Genomic DNA, 20,865 nt, shown 5'->3' with positions numbered 1-20,865 from the left:
TTCTAAAATCATCCTCATTTCTAACAGAGATAGCCAAATTAGGACTAATTTGTTTGCAAAGTGAGTCAAATCTCAGTAAACTTCGTCTGATTATTTACATAAGTGCAGCAAGCATAGCAATTGAGCATATCTATCTGCTCTGTTGGAACTTTTCATAAGGAATCTCAAATTGAACTTAAAAGCCTCTTGAGGCCGGAAACCCAAGCCAAGGACTTGCCATCAGACTTCACCTTCAATCCCTATAGATTCAGGTGAATTCCTCTCCTCTCAAGGTCCCCAAAATATCCTGAGGTTCCTGAGCCTGCCAAGTGTCTTTCGTTACTCACCTGTTAAGGCTGTTGAGAACCCTGTAAGCAAGGTACCAAGCCAATAGTTCCAAGGGGCTTTATTGGCTCCACAAAGTCAACTTTTGTTCCCCAAAGATGTCTGGTCATATCTGAGTCTATGCACATCTCTCCCAAATACAACATTCCAGTCAAAGTCTTGGTACAAGAAGGACAGATTCTTATTGAACTTATGCAAGTAACTATATTGCCATAAAGAATATCTACTACGTTTCCAAATTTTGAAGGGTTCAGGTAGAGAGAAAAAGAAATTGTTTCAACTCTGCTTACAAAGGTTAGTTTGGAGAATTTCCATAATTTCTGGAACACCTATAATCACAACATAAAGAAGGCTTATTTGACAATACTTCCATGTAATTTAACATAGTATCTCCCTTTTTATATAAGGAGAGAGAATAAATCCTTTGAGATGTTTCAGGGGCCCTCTGAAAAACTCCAAAGTTAGTTCAAGGTCAAAAAGACTTCATGTAGGGGCTGGCCCTGTGGCCAGGTGGTTAAGTTCGTGCACTCTCCTTCAGCAACCTGGGATTTCACTGGTTCGGATCCTGGGTGCAGACCTGGCACAGCTCGTTAGGCCATACTGAGGTGGCATCGTACATAGCACAACCAGAGGCACTCACAACTAGAACACACAACTATGTACTAGGGGGCTTTGGGGAGAAGATGAAGAGGGGGAAAAAAAGGATTGGCAACAGATGTTAGCTAGGTGCCAATCTAAAAAGCAAAAAAGACTTCATTTAGAATTTGATTTGGGGAAATTTGTCAAAAATATCAAAAGATTTGGTCAAATAGGATTGTAACTGAAGTTAGTTAATGTAGTTGTGAAAGACTCAAGTCGTGTTTTTTGTTGTGATTTTTGAGTAATCAAAGACCTGATAAAACACAGAATCTTTGTTTTCTCAGCATATTACATTAAAGTTAAAGAAAAAATCGTTGTTTACAGTTTCTTATTAAGAGCAAACCAATGATCTAAGAAAACTTTGTTTTTTTAACAGAGAGAAAACCAAATTCTAATTCTGCATTAGTATACGTTTGATACTAAAATTCTCCTTTATTTTGTCTTCTTGAGTAAATCTATTCCGATTTTAGCTTGAATGCACATAAAATTCCTCTATCAGTATTCCTTTTCCACAAACCTTCTGCAATTTACTATGTCCAGTTAGGTTTTGTCCTGTCTTTTTCCTTTCTTATTGTGGAACAATTGTTTTACTTTAGGACAAGATTTCTTTTTCTTTTACCAAAAAATCCATCTCTATTCCTCATACCTTCTTTTACCAAAAACATACATCCTTACTTTTCATATGCAGTAATTTTCTTTCATCTTTATTATTTCTGGTAGTTTTGTAAAACAACAACAACAACAACTTTGGCTCTTTGACAAATCAATTTTGGCCACAGCAGTCTGTATTTTTAAAAGCCTCCTTCTAGGCATTTTGGGGTAATTGCTATTTAAAATTTCCTTTGTATTAGGGGTCAGATGGCATGGGGTATTTTGTTCATCTTCTCATCAATCACTGTAATAGCCTCTTCATTCTCATTATTTTCCCAGAGATTCCACCTCTTAACATCCTGTTCAGGTTTTGTCATCATGCAGATCTTAATCTGCAGCATCTTGTGCCTTCCTAGCTTTGCAAAATGGTATGCTAAGGTCTCTAACTTACTGTCCTGCTTTCCAGCTGCCAGCCTCTAAGCTAGCAGAGTAGTGGAAAACCTTATCCTTTGCTAACCTCAGCTCTTCTTCTAGCTTTTTAAATTATTTGTAATCTTTGCTTTCTAGTGAAATCTAGGAAGCAGACATTTGTAAACTGCCTATCATATCTTAGCATCCTGTAGTAGATTAGCAAATTTATCAAAAGTTTTAGAAGTATATTCTTCATAGTAAAATTTTTTATTGTGGCATAAAATATGTTCATCAGCAGACCCAAACATCCTTTGTTTCTTTGCAGAAAGATTAAAAAACCCAAAACTAGATAAACCTTTGTCTAGCAGTCAACATCCCAATACATTATCTTATTTGGCTTCTTGACCAATTCTGCTTAAATTACTTGTCTTTGACAGTTATGCTTGGATTAAACAACTACCTGTCACCTTAAGTTATTTTTGTTGTCGTCAAGGTTTTGTAACATAGATATAGCATGAGCTTAGTTGATCAGTTTGCATTACATTCAATATTAACAACTCTGAAGACATGCCTGCTTTCAGCAAACCAACAAACTTAACCTAGCTTTTATTTATCAAAGATTATCCCAGATCACATAAACCTAAACACCTGGGCCAGCCTGCATACCTCTGAGTGTATACTTAATTTATATAGTGCTTGTTTGTCTTTAAGCCGGTTGAATAGAGCTCTTTAAAAATTAATTTGGTAATACCTTCTGGAGTTAGAAAAACACCACACATCTGCAACATACGTATATAGTCTTACAGACTCCACTCATTTCCAGAGTTATTTAGATCAGCACCTTTTCCCCCCATCACCATCCATGAAGTTGTTTCATATATTTGTAATACAATTAGATTCTTTTATTACAGTCTGTCTCTGTTCCACCCTGGGATCCTCTGACCTTTGAAATGATTTCTTAAATTTACATTCACTAAGATTCACTGTGCTATAAAATTCTTTGGGTTTTGACAAATGCATAGTGTCATATATCTATTTGTCTAAGAGTGTTTGCATTTATTGTCCTTCTGCCTGGATTACTCTTCCCTCATATTTTCCCATGGCTGGACCCTTATCTGTCATCAGATCTCTGCTGAAATGCTGTCTCCTGGGAGAAGCCTTCCTTGAGCACCCAATCCAAAGGAATCCCCTAGCCTAAAATTTTATTCGTTTATTTGCTTGTGTGTGTGGTTTGTTTTTGTCAGTCTCTCTCTAAGTAGGATACAAACTTAATGAGATCAGGGATGCGATGTGTATCCTGGATATCTAGAATACTGGGTCAGTGAACATTTGTTTTATATGAATTAATAGTTCTATCCTAATTCTGTGCTGCATTGCTTATTCCTAGTGCCTGTTTTTAAGACTCATCAGTAGTGATTGAAAGTAGCCTTGTTCACTTGAGCTTCCAGTTTACCCTGATTTTCTACTTTCGCGAGGGTTTTACTTGCAAATTAGCTTAGGTATTTCAGCATACTGAAGATGTGCAATTACACTGATTGCTTTCTCCTACAGTATTTATAATGCTCTTTTAAAAAGTTAATTTAGGAATCAGCCCCGTGGCCAAGTGGTTAAGTTCGTGTGCTCCACTTTGGCGGCCTGGGGTTTTGCCAGTTCAGATCCTGAGTACAGACATGGCATTGCTCATCAGGCCATGCTGAGGCGATGTTCGACATGCCACAACTAGAAGGGCCCACAACTAAAATATGCAACTATGTACTAGAGGGATTGGGGAGAAAAAGCAGAAAAAAAAAAAAAGAAGATTGGCAATAATTATTAGCTCAGGTGCCAATCTTTAAAAAAAAAAGTTATTTTAGTAAGTGACTTATAATCTCTGATTCTACATAGAATTGTACAATACTCTGGATTTCCCAGTCCAGCTGTGTGTTAGATCCTGCTGAGGAGGTTTGAAAAAACACTGATTCCCCACCTCCATCCCTGACTTATTGATCTCTAGGAAGATTCTGCAAATTTGTAATTTTATTTGCCAGCTCAGCATCTAGTCAGAACATTTGAAGTTTTAAAAAACCCAGGGTATTAACTACAGGCCGATATCACTGATGAACATAGATGCAAAAATCCTCAACAAAATTTTGGCAAACTGAATACAACAATACATCAAAAAAATTATACACCATGATCAAGTAGGATTTATACCAGGGACACAGGGATGGTTCAACATCCGCAAGTCAATCAACGTGATACACTACATCAACAAATTGAAAAACAAAAACCACATGATCATCTCAATAGATGCAGAGAAAGCATTCGACAAGATCCAACACCCATTTATGATAAAAACCCTCAATAAAATGGGTATAGAAGGAAAGTACCTCAACATAATAAAGGCCATATATGACAGACCCACAGCCAACATCATACTCAAGGGACAAAAACTGAAAGCCATCCCTCTGAGGACAGGAACAAGACAAGGGTGCCCACTTTCACCACTCCTATTCAACATAGTACTGGAGGTGTTGGCCAGAGCAATTCGGCAGGAAAAAGAAATAAAAGGAATCCAAATAGGCAATGAAGAAGTAAAACTCTCGCTGTTTGCAGACGACATGATCTTATATATATAGAAAACCCCAAAGAATCCATAAAAAAACTATTAGAAATAATCAACAACTGCAGCAAAGTAGCAGGGTATAAAATCAACATACATAAATCAGTAGCATTTCTATACACTAACAATGAACTAACAGAAAAAGAACTCAAGAACTCAATCCCATTCACAATCGCAACGAAAAGAATAAAATACCTTGGGATAAACTTAACCAAGGAAGTGAAGGATCTATACAATGAAAACTACAAGACTTTCTTGAAAGAAATTGACGACGACATACAGAGATGGAAAGACATTCCATGCACATGGATTGGAAGAATAAACATAGTTAAAATGTCCATACTACCTAAAGCAATCTACAGATTCACTGCTATCCCAATCAGAATCCCAAGAACATTCTTCACAGAAATTGAACAAAGAATCCTAAAATTCATATGGGGCAACAAAAGACTGCGAATTGCTAAAGCAATCCTGAGCAAGAAAATCAGAGCCGGCGGAATCACAATCCCCGATTTCAAAACATACTACAAAGCTACAGTGATCAAAACAGCATGGTACTGGTACAAAAACAGGTGCACAGATCAATGGAACAGAATTGAAAGCCCAGAGATAAAACCACACATCTATGGACAACTTATCTTCGACAAAGGAGCTGAGGGCCTACAATGGAGCAAAGAAAGTCTCTTTAACAAATGGTGCTGGGAAAACTGGACAGCCACACGTAAAAGATTGAAAATTGACCATTCTTTTTCACCACACACCAAAATAAACTCAAAATGGATCACAGACCTAAAGATTAGGCCTGAAACAATAAGTCTTCTGGAAGAGAATATAGGCAGTACACTCTTTGACATCAGTTTCAAAAGAATCTTTTCGGACACTGTAACTCCTCAGTTGAGGGAAACAATAGAAAGAATAAACAAATGGGACTTCATCAGACTAAAGAGCTTCTTTAAGGCAAGGGAAAACAGGATTGAAACAAAAAAACAGCTCACTAGTTGGGAAAAAATATTTACAAGCCACTTATCCGACAAAGGGTTAATCTCCATAATATACAAAGAACTCACACGGCTTAACAACAAAAAAACAAACAACCCAATCAAAAAATGGGCAGAGGACATGAACAGACATTTCTCAAAAGAAGATATGAATATGGCCAATAGACAGATGAAAAGATGTTCATCATTGCTAATCATCAGGGAAATGCAAATCAAAACTACTCTAAGATATCACCTTATACCCGTTAGATTGGCAAAAACATCCAAAACCAAGAGCGACAAATGTTGGAGAGGTTGTGGAGAAAAAGGAACCCTCATACACTGTTGGTGGGAATGCAAACTGGTACAGCCACTATGGAAAACAGTATGGAGATTTCTCAAAAAGTTAAAAATTGAAATACCCTATGACCCAGCCATCCCACTACTGGGTATCTATCCTAAGAACCTGAAATCAGAAATCCCAAGAGTCCCTTGCACCCCTATGTTCATCGCAGCATTATTTACAATAGCCAAGACGTGGAACCAACCTACGTGCCCAGAAACTGATGATTGGATAAAAAAGATATGGTATATATACACAATGGAATACTACTCAGCCATAAAAAAAGACAAAATTGGCCCATTCGCAGCAACATGGATGGACGTTGAGGGTATTATGTTAAGCGAAATAAGCCAGTGAGAGAAAGACGAACTCTATATGACTCCACTCATAGGTGAAAGTTAATATATTGACAAGGAGATCTGATCGGTGGTTACCAGGGAAAAGGGGGGGTGGGGGGAGGGCACAAAGAGGGAAGTGGTGTACCCACAACATGACTAACAAAAATGTACAACTGAAATCTCACAAGGTTGTAAACTATCATAACATTAATAAAAAAATTTAAAAAAATTTTAAAAACCCAGGGTATTATTGTAGAGTGAGATTTGGTGAAAATGTCTAGAGGATTTCAGTTTATAGCTACGATTATCAAAGCTTATACAAAAAGAAGGTCTTTTAACTTGGACTAACTTTTTCTGCCACTTTTTGAGCCCTTGCTGTATGCTAGGTACTGGGAACATATATAGATGAATCACAGACTTTGCTTTCAAGGAACCTACATCCTCTGATAAGACAGTGGAATGAATATAAATAATCATAATAGAAGGTAGAAAATAATAGGTGCACGAGAGAGAGAAAATAATTTTGATCTTTAAAGACGGAGTGGTCATTCACACCTTGAGAAGAAGGTAAAAGTAGAGTCCAGTTCTTAAAGAGAATGTACAGAGAGAAGCTGGAACCCTGGACATCCTACTCTTCTGCAGTGGGCTGTAAGGAAACCGGAAGTTAAAGGGGAGCCTAATACAAGCCAGAAGGCAATAGCCAAACTGGTAAGAGACCTGGAATGGTCAGGAACTAAAGTCCAGACTGTCAGAGCTATCAAAGCCAGTGGTTCTTAACAGAGCTCTGGAGTGCTAACAGAGCTTTTCAATTTCAGTATTGAAATTTTTACAGTATTTTTTTTTTGTATTTATTTATTTTTAAAATTATTATTAGTATTATTATTTTTTTTTTTGGTGAGAAAGATTGGCCCTGAGCTAACGTCTGTTGCCAGTTTTCCTCTTTTTGCTTGAGGAAGATTGTCCCTGAGATCACACCTGTGCCAGTCTTTGTCTACTTTATATGTGGGATGTTGCCACATCATGGCTTAATGAGCAGTGTGTCGGTACACGCCTGGGATCTGAACCCGCAAACCCCACGCTTCCAAAGTGGAGTGCACAAACTTAACCACTATGCCACGGGGCCGGCCCCATACAGTATTTGAAACATAAAAAGAAATTATTAGGGGCCGACCCCCTGGCCGAGTGGTTAAGTTTGCGTGCTCCGCTTCGGCAGCCCAGGGTTTTGCCAGTTCGGATTCTGGGCGCGGACATGGATTGCCAGGGAGGGAGGTGTAGAGAGGCTAAAGCCAAGGACACATCCTTAAGGAAATTCTTACACTTAGAGGGAGGGAAGAAGAGGAGCCAGAGAAGGAGTTTTGGTCAGAAACAAAGTGAAACCTGAGAGCAGTCCAAGGAGAAAGGGAGTAGGGAAAATACATGTCGTAGGGAAACATCTGAATTATAGGCTCTCTTTAATAAAAAGTTTTCCACAGTTCAAACTCTAAGATAGGTTATATGCCAATAGGTGAAATGATGTAAGTTAATGAAAGGTATTACGTTTTACAGGAAATCTGCATTATTATATCATTATATGTTATAAACAGGATAGTTGGTTAGCATTAAAGAATATTTTGCTGGATTCCAGAGATTGAAGAAGAAGTCTTTAACTTTTTTTTTAAATTTTCTTTTCCTTTTTCTCCCCAAAGCACCCCGGTACATAGTTGTATATTCTTCGTTGTGGGTCCTTCTAGTTGTGGCATATGGGACGCTGCCTCAGCATGGTCTGATGAGCAGTGCCATGTCCGCGCCCAGGATTCGAACCAACGAAACACTGGGCCGCCTGCAGCGGAGTGCGCGAACTTAACCACTCGGCCACGGGGCCAGCCCCTGGAAATCTTTAACTTTTTAAACTTGAATTTGAGAGGAGAATATTGATTTTAATCAGTAGACTTCTTAATTGAAAGCCTTGAAGTTTTAAAAGACAAGAAATTGTCATTTTTTGTTCTGTGGGTGTAATATCTGCTGTAACTGACTGAGTTCTGAATAGTGATGTTTAACCATACGTGAACATTTACGAAATCTTGAACTCTTTTTAGTGTATTTTCCCAGCAGTATTCGTAAGAATTCTATTAGGGGTAACAGTATCCAAATATGTGCTGTTGGTGTTTCCCTAAGTAACTTTTTGTTTTTGTCCTTGTTTTTAGGATCTGACTGGCATAGAGTCTATGGATCAATGTCGCCATACCTTGGAACAGCATAACTGGAACATAGAGGTATAATAGGATTCATTCTGAGCTTATTTTTGCCCTGGTCTGATAGCAAATCAAAGACATGTATTTCTCCACAGCAGGAATCTTTTCTCTCAATAGATTTTTTTCAAATTTACAACTCTTTGGTCTTTAAAAATAAATATGTGGGAAAGGTGAATATTGTGATCAGTTTATAAAATCATAGAAAAATGGTGACCAGATCCCTCAGTACAGCGCCCATCGTCCTCTAGTTTTTCTTAATGGCTCTTTGAGAAAACTTGGGTTTTATATATTTGGTTTGTAACCAGATACCTTAATGTGAACCTTAATACATATTTTATAGTTTGTTCTTTTGGATTTTCTGAGTAATCGTGTCATCTGCAACTCAGTGATTTTTTTCAGTATCTGGATCTGTTTTTCTTTTACTCAACCATTGAGTTGGCTAGAACTTCAGAACAATGTGTGGTAATAGCAGACATCTTGTCCATACTATAGTGCCTCTGATGTTTTATCATCAAGTGTGACGTTGCTGGTTGTTTTGAGATAGACCCACTAGAATGTAAGCTCCATGAGAGCAGAGATTTTTTTCGATTTTAACTGCTGCATTCCCAGCATCTAAAACTGATTCTAGATGTCATAGGCTCTCAATAAAGTATTGTTGACTGTTCTTGCATTCTTGGTGTATTAATAATTTGTATCACGTGGATATTGAATTTTATCAAACACCCTTTTGATCTCTGTCAGAATTACTATGTTTTAATTATGATGTGTTATTTGAATAGGGTGCTGGATTTCTGAAAATATATTCCTAAGTGTTATTGAGTTATTCAGCACACGTTTGTGAGCGATTGAATTCTAGGCTCTGGCATTATACCAGCAAACAAGACCAAGTCCCTAGTCTCATGGAGCTTAATTCCAGATAATTTCAGTTTGTAATAAATGTTATGAATAATGTTCATAAGTGTAGGAAATGTAGCAGAGAGGATCTGGGAAGTTATTTTAAATAGGGTGGTCAAGTAAGGCCTTTCTGAGGAGGTTATATTTGAGCTGACACCTGAATGATGAAAAGGAATGACGAATGTGATAATTGGGGTTTAGGTGGGGACGCGTTTTAGGCAGAGGGAATGACGTTGCACCGTATGATAGTCTTGTGCTGTCTCCTTGTTAGATTTGATTTCAAGCATATGCTGCCTTTGCAAAAACGACTAACTTGGTAAAATGAGTTGAGAAATGTTAATAGCATAGATGTGAAAGAAGGCACTTGAAAACTTGTTTCTGCCTGTTCTCTATTAACTTTTTCATGTTTCCTCCCATCACTCATAATCTGTTTATTTCCTGCATCTTTCTTAGAAAATGCTTTTTTCTTAGAGGTTTTCAAGTTTTTTGGCATAGGCTATACAAAGTAGCATATCCGTTACTCTCGTCTGTATCTGTTGTGTTAATGCCCTCTTCTCATTGTTTTTATCATCTTTATTTTCTTTTTTAAAAAATAAGCCTTGCTGGAGACTGGTTTATTGTATTATTTATTTGGTTTGTTTATAAAAAGCTCTTGTATTTATCACTTCTCTTTTTCTTTTTATTAAGAAAAATTTATCTAATATATTTTTACACTTTTGTAGCTTTATAGTCTTTCTTTAGCATCTTGATTTTTTTTATAGCTTGGTTAATTTATTTGTCAATTAACCAAGATTTATAAATCTTTCCTGTATTTAATTTAAGGCTGTGAATCTTATTCTGAAAAAAAAAATATGTGTGTATATATATATATTTTTATTTATTTATTTATTCTTTGAGGTTGATTAGCCCTGAGCTAACATCTGCTGCCAATTCTCTTTTTGCTGAGGAAGCCTGGCCCCAAGCTAACATTGGTGCCCATCTTCCTCCACCTTATATGTGGGACGCCTACCACAGCGTGGCTTGCTGAGCGTTGCCATGTCCGCACCCGGGATCCGAACCGACGAATCCCGGGCCACCAAAGCGGAACGGGAGAACTTAACCGCTGCACCACCGAGCCGGCCCCTGAAAATATAATTTTAAAGTTTTGATTTTCTTCTTTGGCCCAAGTGTTATTTAGGAATATATTTGGAATGCCTGGTAGCTTGATTTTTTTTGTTGTTTATCCTTTTCATAGGAATCTTTCATTTTATTTTATATAGGTATCTATTGAGGTCTTTGTGATTTAATAAAATTCCATTAACATTATGAAATATATATACATATATTTTTTACTTAAATATTTCAAACTTAGAGAAAATGTAGAGATAAAGGGAAGAACCATGTACCCACCATCCAGCTCCTGAAAGCTAGACATTTTGCAATACTGGTTTCAAATTTCTTTTAAACAAATGCAGATAAAATCGAATTCCCATGTAAGTTGCTTATATGTTGTCCCTGTGCCTGCCTCTCCTTCTTTTCCTTCTTAGAAGTAACCACTGTTGATGACTAGGTGTTTATCAAGGAATGTGTTTTCTGTGGGATAAAGATTTGGTGCCCATATTCAGTCAAGCTTATTGAATGTATGGTTAAAAGTTTCCTTTTTTTTCTGTTTACTTAATGAAACTACTTGACAAGATGAACTTGAATGTGGTTTTATAAACTTCTTTATTTCCCCCGGTAACATCTTTGTTTTTTTATTACAAAAACAATACATGTGTACAAAAAATTTTAAACAGTTTATGAAGTTGAAAATGAAAGTTCTTGATAATCATACTTGAGATAACCACATTCGATGTTTTAGTATATGTCCTTCCAGACTTTCTTATGTATGTAGCTCTGCTTAGTGTGCTGATAATATGTATATACTTTTCCAATGTTAATAGCAAATATATCAAAGAGAATGCTTACTTTTTGTACATGCTTTGGAAAGGCAGTACATGGTACAAATAAAATACATTAATAAATTCTGTGTCTGTTTTGGGGGGAGACAATTTCTGACTTTTATATAGTTTGACCGTTTTACTTGACACAAAGACATGTGGCTGTTAGAACTTTCTTGTAATTTCTTTTGTTAATATCAGATGATGCTTTTTGCTTTAAATTCTGGTTTGATTTATTAATACAACCACTCCTGCTTAATAATTATCTGGTGTAATGTCGACCGTCTTTTAATATGGAACGACTTAAATATTAAAAGCTTGTTGCAAAATTACATGTGCACACCCACGCAGGCAAAGAATTCCAAAAAATGTAAAGAAGAAAATGCTGACCCTTAACTACTTCATAGCTGGCTAGTGTTAAATTTTACTGTATCTCCTTTCAGACTTTTTATGTTCATTTTTATGGCTATATGGATTTATATATAATTGCTTGTTACACAAGTGGGATTAAGCTGTATTTACAGTTTTTTTCACTTTGTAGCTCATAAAAATACATAAAATACATGAAAATAATTTTAGTTTTAAAAAGTTCAAACAAAGCCTAAGATGAACATGAAACAAATTCCACTCAAATTACTTCCCTACCACTGTTTCTCAGTCCTACACCCCTAATGTAGCAATATTAACAATTTCTTTTGATTTCTTTTCCAGATATTTTTATGTCTATCTAAAAATAGACATGTGTATTTTTCCCCAAATAAACCAGAAGTTCTCAAACTTTTTGGTGTCACTCTTTACCCTTAAGAATTATTGAGGGGGTTGGACCTGTGGCCGAGTGGTTAAGTTGGCACATTCCACTTTGGCAGCCCAGAGTTTCGCTGGTTCAGATCCTGGGCGCGGACCTGGCACCACTCATCAAGCCATGCTGAGGCAGCATCCCACATAGCAAACCAGAAGGACCTACAATTAGAATATAAAACTATGTACTGGGAGGCTTTCGGGAGAAGAAGAAGGGAAAAAAAAGAAAAAAGATTGGCAACAGATGTTAGCTCAGGACCAACATGATAATAAAAAATTTTGAGAACCTCCAAAGGGCTTCTGTTTAATGGCTTATAGCTATTGATATTTATTACCATATTACAAATTAAAGCTGAGAAATTTCTTAAAGTTTATTAATTCATTTAAAAAAATAAACTCATTACATGTTAACATAAATTTTTGCAAATCTCTTTAATAGATAACAGCTGGATTTTCCTATGTGCTTCTGCCTTTAATCTATTGTGATATGTAATTTTAGTTGAAGTATGGGAAGAAAATCTGTCTTTACCCAGATATGTAGTTGGAAATGGGAGGAGTATTTCAATTGCCTTTTCAGATAACTGGATATTCCTTGTTACTGTGATAGTTCCTTAAAGGTTAGTTGAAATAGGGAATTTGAAACTATATCAAGGAAACTTTTCATCTTCTTTTACATTGCAGTCTGTTGGTTCATCTTGCACTTTGAAAGGATCTTTTACCAGTGCATTGGTTATTAGGAAAATATTGGTTCATTGAATTAATACAGATCTTCCAAATATTGATGCATTTTGCTATATAGTGTCATCCATTAACAGCACCACCAAACTCATCAGAAAAGCTTTTAAAAGGTATTAGGAAATGGTCAAGCTTACAGTGGCAAATACGTGTTTTCCAAAATTCTGATTTTTGCCTGAAAGCTCTAATTTTATAATTGACAGGAAATGCTGTCAGTCGTGATTTTTAAATAATAGCTTTACTGATATGTAATTCACATACCAAACAATTCACGCATTTAAAATGTGAAATTCAATAGTTTTTAGTATATTTGCCGGGTTGCGCAGCCATTGCCACAATCAATTTTAAAACATTTCCCCCCAAATGTCTTAGAATATTGAGAACATTACCTCCAAAAGAAACCCCACACCCTTTAGCTATTACCCTCCTATTCCTATCCCTCCCACCCTACTCCCCAGCCCTTAAGCAACTATTAGTCTACTTTTTGCCCATAGGTTTCCCTCTTCTGAACTTTCATATGAATGGAATAATAGTATGTGGTCTGTTGTGACTGGCTTCTTTCACTTAACATAGTGTTTTCAAGGTTCATCGTGTTGTAGCATGTATCCGTACTTCATTCCTTTTTTTGTATTAAGGTAAAATATAGGTAACATAAAGTTTACCATTTTAACCAGTTTTAGGCGTACAGTTTAGTGACATGAAGTACATTGGCATTGTTGTGCAACCATTACCAGTATCCATCTTCACAACTGTCTGGTCCTCCCAAACTGAAACTCTGTACCCATTAAACACTTACTTCCCATTACCCCTCCCCCCAGCCTCTGGGAACCACAGTTCTGTTTTCAGTTTCTATAAAAGTTGACTATTCTAGATATCTCATGTAAGTGGAATAAGACAATATTTGTCCTTTTATGTCTGGCTTATTTCACTTAGCATAATGTTTTCAAGATTTATTTATATCATAGTATGTATCAGTACTTCATTCCTTTTTATTGTCAAATAATATTCCCTTGTATGAATATACCATAATATCTTTATCCATTGGTAGACATTTGGGTTGTTTCCGCTTTCAGCTGTTGTCAGTAATGTTTCAGTGAACTTTAGCGTACAAGTTTGTGTATGGGCATATGTTTTCATTCCTCTTGGGTGTATACCTAGGAGTGAAATTGCTGAGCCTTATGGTAACTCTGTGTTTAATCTTTTGAAGAACTGCCCGACTGTTTCCAAAGAGGCAATTTAACATTCCCAACGGTAGTGTATGACGGTTCCAGTTTCTCCACATCCTTGCCAATGCTTGCTGATATCTATCTTTTATAGTATAGCCATTCTTATGGGTATGAAGTGGTATCTTGTGGTTTCGATTTGCGTTTTTCCATTGGCAAGTGATGTGTAGAGCATCTTTTTGCATGCTTGTTGGTCATTTGTATTTCTTCTTTGGAGAAATGTCTGTTCAAATCCTTTGCCTATTTTTAAATTGAGTTGTTTGTCTTTTTGATGATGAGTTCTAAGAGTTCTTTGTATATTCTAGGTACTAGACCCTTATCAGATATGTGATTTGTGAAATATTTTCTCCCATTCTGTGGGTTGTCTTTTTACACTCTCAGTAGTGTCCTTTGATGCACACAAGTTTTCAGTTTTGGTGTAGTCCAATTTATCTACTTGTTTTTTCTTCTGTTGCTTGTGCTTTTAGTGTCGTATCTAAGAAACCATTGCCTAATCCAAGGTCATGAAGATTTTCACCTTTGTTTCCTTTAAAGAGTTTTATAATTTCAGCTCTTACATTTAGATCTTTAATGTATTTTGAGTTAATTTTTGTATTTAATGTGACTTAGGGATTCAACTACTTCCTTTTGTATGTAGATATCCAGTTGTCCCAGCACCGTTTGTTGAAAGACCATTCTTCCCCCATTGAATTGTGCCTTAATCCTCAAAAACATGAAAACCAGAGAACTACTTGGAGTTAGCCACACTACAAATTTTAAAGCCACCTCTCAAGGTTAGAGGGCAGACAAGTCCTCCAAGGAACCACCCTCCCTTCTTACAGCAGTTGCAAGTTCAGGAGTTTCCCAAAACTATCCTCAGATTTGATGATTCACTAGAAGAGCTCACTGAAAGCTATGACACTCATGTTTACAGTTTATTACAGGGAAAGGAAACGTTAAAATCAACTAAAAGAAGAGACACATAGGGCAGAGTCTTGAGTTCCCAGCACAAAGCTTCCATACTCCTCTCTCATGGAATCAGGACATGTTACCCTCCTGGCATAAATGTATGACAGTATGCATGAAGTATTGCCAACCAGGGAAGTTTACCTCAGCTTCAGTGTCCAGAGTTTTCATTGGAGCTTCATTACTTAGGCATGGTTGATTTGATCGGTTGCCTATGTGATTGAACTCAGTCAGGTCAACTGGCTCTTCATTACCCAAAGTCCCCAGCCTAAATCACTTAGTCTTTCTGGGTGGCCAGCCCCACCCTAAGATCCAGTAACAAAGACAGTCCCATCAGGTATAACATAGATTATCTCCCAGGAGCTGAAAGCAAAGACCAGACTTCTCTTTGGGTAAGGCCAAATTTTTTACTACACTAGGGCAGAAATCCATTTTCAGGGGCAGAGTTAAGAAGGAATGAGAGTTTTTTTTTTTTTTACTGAATATCGTCTGTCTGCCAGAAATTGTATTAGGATCTTTATGTATGTCATCTCATTAAATTTTCAAATTAACTCTGAGAAATATTGTTCCTTCATTTGACACATGAGGAAACTGAGGCTCATAAGACAAGCAGCTTTTCTGAGTGGTGGAGCTGGGGAGGAGACTTAAGTTCCTCTACCCCAAAGACAAGCCCTCCATCATACATCTCCACTGCACAGCTCTAGGGGCACTGTCTCCACTGTGTCCTCTCTGGATGGCTTTCCTTAGGCTTGTAGCAGTGGAGTACCTTGTATCCTAGCCACCCTGAATAACACATACCATCTGAGTAAAAGCAATATGGAGCAGAAATGGAGCTTCCAGACAAGTTCCTTGGAAGCCTGTAGTGCGCGTGAATTCTGGAGCCATCACCATACGTTGCCTCCCACCAAAGCAGGTCAAAGGTCTGTGATGATACACTCCTCACATTACCTGTTTTGAAACACCAAGCAGTGGTTGCCTCGTCTCTTCTTCTGGGTTGATTTGAGCATCACTGAAACTCTTGCTCCTCTTTTTTCTTTCTCAGGCTGCTGTACAGGACAGATTAAATGAGCAAGAGGGTGTACCAAGTGTTTTCAACCCACCTCCATCCCGACCCCTGCAGGTTAATACAGCCGACCACAGGATCTACAGCTATGTTGTCTCAAGACCACAACCAAGGGCAAGTTATTTCATAGCTGGAATGTCCCCTTTGTAATTTTATAAGTCCATTCATTGGTTATATTCATCTCTGTATGGTAGGAGCAGAAGAAATAGCCAGAATGTAAACCTGTTAGCTACATCTGGCTCCTTGGTAGATTTATTGGGTTTATAGTTTTTCCTTGATTCCTAATCAATTGATATAGTAACTACCCATTGTGTTTTGGTCTTTGTCAGTTATTTGAAGAGTTTTCTGCACAGTAAGAAAACTGTGTTACTTAAAAATGCTTGCTATATGTTTAATAGATCTTCCGCTTTTAAGTTAGAATGTTTACTGAGTTCTTTGTTTCTTCATTTTGCTTAATTTTAAGCTACGTCTAGGGAAGTACTTGGAATCTTTGTGGAGGCCTTGGCCATATCTTTGAAATTAGTCTTGAAGGGCTAGTAGCAAGGAGGTGGTTCAGTTAAATTCAACAGACACTAGAGAGTGCTCAGTGTGCCTGGCACTTTGCTGTTGGGGATCCAGAGATGAATAAAGAGCCAGTCTAATTAGAGAAGTCAGAAGTATATGCTGGTAATGAACTCCAGAGAAGTTTTTAGAGTTCCTCTTTCTTGTTCTTGGAGTTAGGCTCATCTCTTATACTTGGATTTAGAATTCCAAAAAAGTGCACTCCCTTTAATCTTGCAGCAGTTAGATTTTACTCCATCGTCCTACTTTTTGGTGGAGTACTTGACAACATTTTAAAAATGGAGTTTCCAAGTAGTCATCTTGGGGTATTCTGAAGTAGAAGAGCCCAGATTCCTAGAGCAGTGTCCTTATATGACTCAAGGAGTAGTTCTGTGTATGCCCAATGTTTCCTCAGTTTGTTTTGGGCTTGACTTAGTGTTTGGGACCTTAGTGTCAGCTCTGGTGCTTCAGAGCTCCGTGGCCATGGATGTAGGGAGGGTCTCAGGCTAACACGATGTGATGTATAAGAAATGCTTTGTAAACTTTAGAGCCTTGCATATATGTACTAGCTAATAATAACAGCAGCAATAACCAACATTGTTAAAATAATAATTAGCATTATTACTAAGATTAGAGGCCATATGGGAATTTATAGTTGTGGTTAATATAGTTATTTGTCATTTATATACAAATATCCAAGGTAGTAATAGTGTTATCTTTCTTGCTATTTCTGTGTACCTAATTTTAATGTGTAAATCTAAAAAGGAAAGATTGAATATTTATGGTTGGGATGGAAAACTTGCAATTGAATTTAACTAATATAAGTAGCTGCACAAAAAGTGTTGAAGATTTAATACAAAAGTTATGTGATAAAAGAAAAATATGATGGTATTAGATGACATGAGATCAAAGGCAGTTAGTCTTTAAGAAGGATGAGGTGGCCAGAAAGAGGGGACCTTATTGCAGAGGGAGCAGTCACGTGAAAGGACAAAAAAGAGTGAAAATCTGAACTGGCCCTTTTCTGAGGTATTAGGGATTGAGAGAATGCTGTCTAACATTGTTTTTGGAATTTCAGGGGCTGCTTGGATGGGGTTATTACTTGATAATGCTTCCATTCCGGTTTACCTATTACACAATACTTGACATATTTAGGTACGTACCTTTGCATTTACATGTTAGTAACAACAGTGTAGACTTTGGAGCTGAAACGTAGAGCAGAGTGAGGTGTATGCTTTAATCAATTTTGACTTGCCAGTTTGTCATCAGGTTGAATACTCTTCCTGGACAATCTTTTAATATAGTATGAAAATATTTTAAATTGTTCAAACATAACAACAGATGTTGTGAAATGGAATTGTCTAAAGTAGTCGTCGCTATCGTTTTCAAGAATCAGTCTACCTATATTTATCATTTTCCTCCCTTCTCCCGCCATGTTTGTCTACATTCTCAAGTTCATCTTCACACCCTTTCCTTTCTAACCCCCATTGTCTACTAGCTTCATACTCCTTTTAACTTCTACCCTAAACCATCTAACTGCATCTGACTACTCATAATCCCAACAAGTTCTCTTGCTCTGACATTACCCATTTTTCTCTAGATTGCTCCCACAACAGATTCACCTCTTGAGACCCTCCATCTATACATTTCCTTCTTTCCTGGCAACCCACAGGTTGCTGACACTGGAACCCCCTTTCTTCACACCTTCACCTTTCTTCTTGATTCCCTCATTTACCATTCAGAGAGCTCAGCACTGGAAGTTGCAGAGAGGCCAGGACTAGAAAATGTCAAGGGGGTCCGAGTTGCTGGCACATCAGTCTTGGGGTTTCTAGTCTAGAGCTGAGTAGTAGGTGAACCCACATCTAGGCTTTATGAGGAACTGAAATGTTTATGGGTATCCAGGCCAACAGATGGAGCTAGAACATGTTGTCTGTGCCTTGCATATAGGACAACCTGTACCTCTCTTCAAATGTGGGATAGCCTTTGCCTTGCTCTAGTGCGAGGATCAGGACAGTACTTTTACCTTGGCCACTTGGTGTTTTGTGAGATTGCCTGCTTATTGGCTTCTTTGCTTTAGCAAAGTTCTGATTGGTCACCAATTAACCAATTAGTACTCTTTCCACCCCTGTTTTGTTTAAGAATGGGCACGTAAAAATCTTTAAAATCATAATGAAGACTACTTTTTTTAAAAGCTGATTGTCCTAAATTACGTAGGCCATAGTAATATATTGTAATAAGAAACATAAAAGTTAAAGCTTTTATCCATTCATTCATCAAAATTTGAAAACTTTAAGAGTAATAAGATAATCGTAGAATACTTAATTTCAGAGAATGTTATCAAAACATCAATCTTCTTAAGGATTTCTAACCTCTCTCCCACATACACAGCTTCTTACATTTGTTTTTAATTTGCTCTGGAATGTTTGTGTCGATGAATTTGATTTGATTGCTGAGGAGAAATTCCAATTGAAATTGTATGCACGTGAGGAATTTGTTGAGAGGATAAGGAATTAGCTCAAGGTTTGGTAAGGAAAGTGTCATAGTTTAGTCACCTTTTCTGTGCTGAGAATTCCTCAAGTATATGAATATTGTTTGCTTTCCTTGGGAAAAAATATGCATGGCATGTGCTGCTAATTTAATGCAAGCGTATCATCCAGGTTACTTGTGTAACGTTATGTAGCGTATTGACTTAGCACACCTCTGCCCCATTGCCTTCCGGGAAACCCAAAGGATAAATAAATAGTGCTATACAAATGTGATAAGATGACCTCTTTAAAAACAGATGCGTGTGGTACCATCCTTAGCCTTACACTAGCTGCGAGGTCTCCAAATCTACCAGTGTACTCTAGATCTAAAAGTTTAATAACTTCCTCCGTGGGTGCCATCAGCCATAGATCATCAAGCAGAATTTACTTGCCCCTTTGAGGAGCAAGTAAATCCTGACTGCAGGTTCGGGTTTTGAAGTTCCTGTTCCTAATTTGAATAGCTTGGAAGTATGCACTAAAAATTCAAAATCCCAAGGGAACAGAAAAGAGAGAGAGGGGCAAGTAGGACAATCAGAAAGAGCAGGCTTGTCCAATGGAACTTTCTGTGATGATGGAAACATTGTATATCTTCACTGTCCAGTGTGGAAGCCACTAATCACATGTGGCTCTTAAGCTGTTAATGTGGCTAGAGTGACTGAGGAACTGAATTTTTATGGTTATTTCACTTAATTAATTTTAATTTGTTTTAGATAGCCACATATGGCTAGTGGCTGCAGTCTTAGTGCCATTCTAGAGAGTCTGGGGGCACAGCCTGATTCGTGATCTTTTTGGATACTCTGTCTTCCTTTCCCAATTTTTCTAGGCCAAAATTTTTATGCAAAAAGCTCTCAGAATTTGTTCTACCAGTGTTGGAATTTATAATCCTAGTAATTTGCATTGTTCTTGAACAGTGGAACACTACTTGCTGCGTTGCAGCTTTTGAGCCAGACTATACTCTCAGGCTTGATGGTCCACTCACAGACCATTCCCCTCCCTTTGCTGCCAGGTGTCTGGCTCCGTTATAGAAATCTTTATAAACTAGCCCACCCCATGTGCACGACAGTAAGCCAATTCACGTGATATTTATTCCTTCCTCCCCAGGTTTGCGCTTCGTTTTATACGGCCTGACCCTCGCAGCCGGGTCACTGACCCTGTTGGGGACATTGTTTCATTTATGCACTCTTTTGAAGAGAAATATGGGAGGGCACACCCTGTCTTCTACCAGGGAACGTACAGCCAGGTCAGTGCCACAAACCATATAGATGCCAATTTATTGATATGATTCTATCCACAAAGGAAAGCATAGTCCACCACTGATCGTGTTATTCCTTTACTCAGAACTCTAAATAGCTCTTCACTGCTTACAGGAAAAAAGACCAAACCTTTTAGCTGGGCCTCCTTGATCTAATCCCAACCTTCTTTTGAGATCTCTCCTGCATAATCTGTTTCCCCGTACCCTAGGTTCCAGTTAAACCATTCCCTGAACATACTCTCTACTTTGCCACCTCTGTGCCTTTGCTTTTGCTGTTCACTCCACCTGGAATGCCTTCCTCACATTTTTGCTGATTGGAATCTTGTCCATCCTTCAACCAGCTCATGTCACTCCCTTCTATACCCTTTCCTGATTGGTGTGCCCTACCGTGGCCTACCTTGCAATCTAAAATAGTAATCTTTCCTCTTGCACTTTCATAACTTTTTAAAAACTTACAGCAGTTTCGCATTTTTTCTTATAGTTGTTTGTGTTTATGTCTTATCTCCTATACCAGGTTA

At 37.6% G+C, this 20,865-nt stretch overlaps 1 protein-coding gene across 2 annotated transcripts in view; it reads left to right on the top strand.

Annotated features, from left to right (window-relative positions):
• FAF2 (Fas associated factor family member 2) overlaps positions 1 to 20,865 on the top strand; it is a 58,955-nt gene that overhangs the window by 26,785 nt on the left and 11,305 nt on the right. For both annotated transcript variants that reach the window (XM_001502650.6, XM_005599216.4), the window contains exons 2-5: positions 8,409 to 8,477; positions 16,013 to 16,147; positions 17,649 to 17,725; positions 20,197 to 20,335. In XM_001502650.6, coding sequence (XP_001502700.1) covers positions 8,409 to 8,477; positions 16,013 to 16,147; positions 17,649 to 17,725; positions 20,197 to 20,335 — 420 coding nt within the window. The remainder of the gene's footprint in view (positions 1 to 8,408; positions 8,478 to 16,012; positions 16,148 to 17,648; positions 17,726 to 20,196; positions 20,336 to 20,865) is intronic.

The sequence above is a fragment of the Equus caballus genome, chromosome 14, assembly GCF_041296265.1.
Source record: "Equus caballus isolate H_3958 breed thoroughbred chromosome 14, TB-T2T, whole genome shotgun sequence".
Taxonomy (NCBI): Eukaryota; Metazoa; Chordata; class Mammalia; order Perissodactyla; family Equidae; genus Equus; species Equus caballus.
This window is presented reverse-complemented; position numbering and strand designations above follow the sequence as displayed.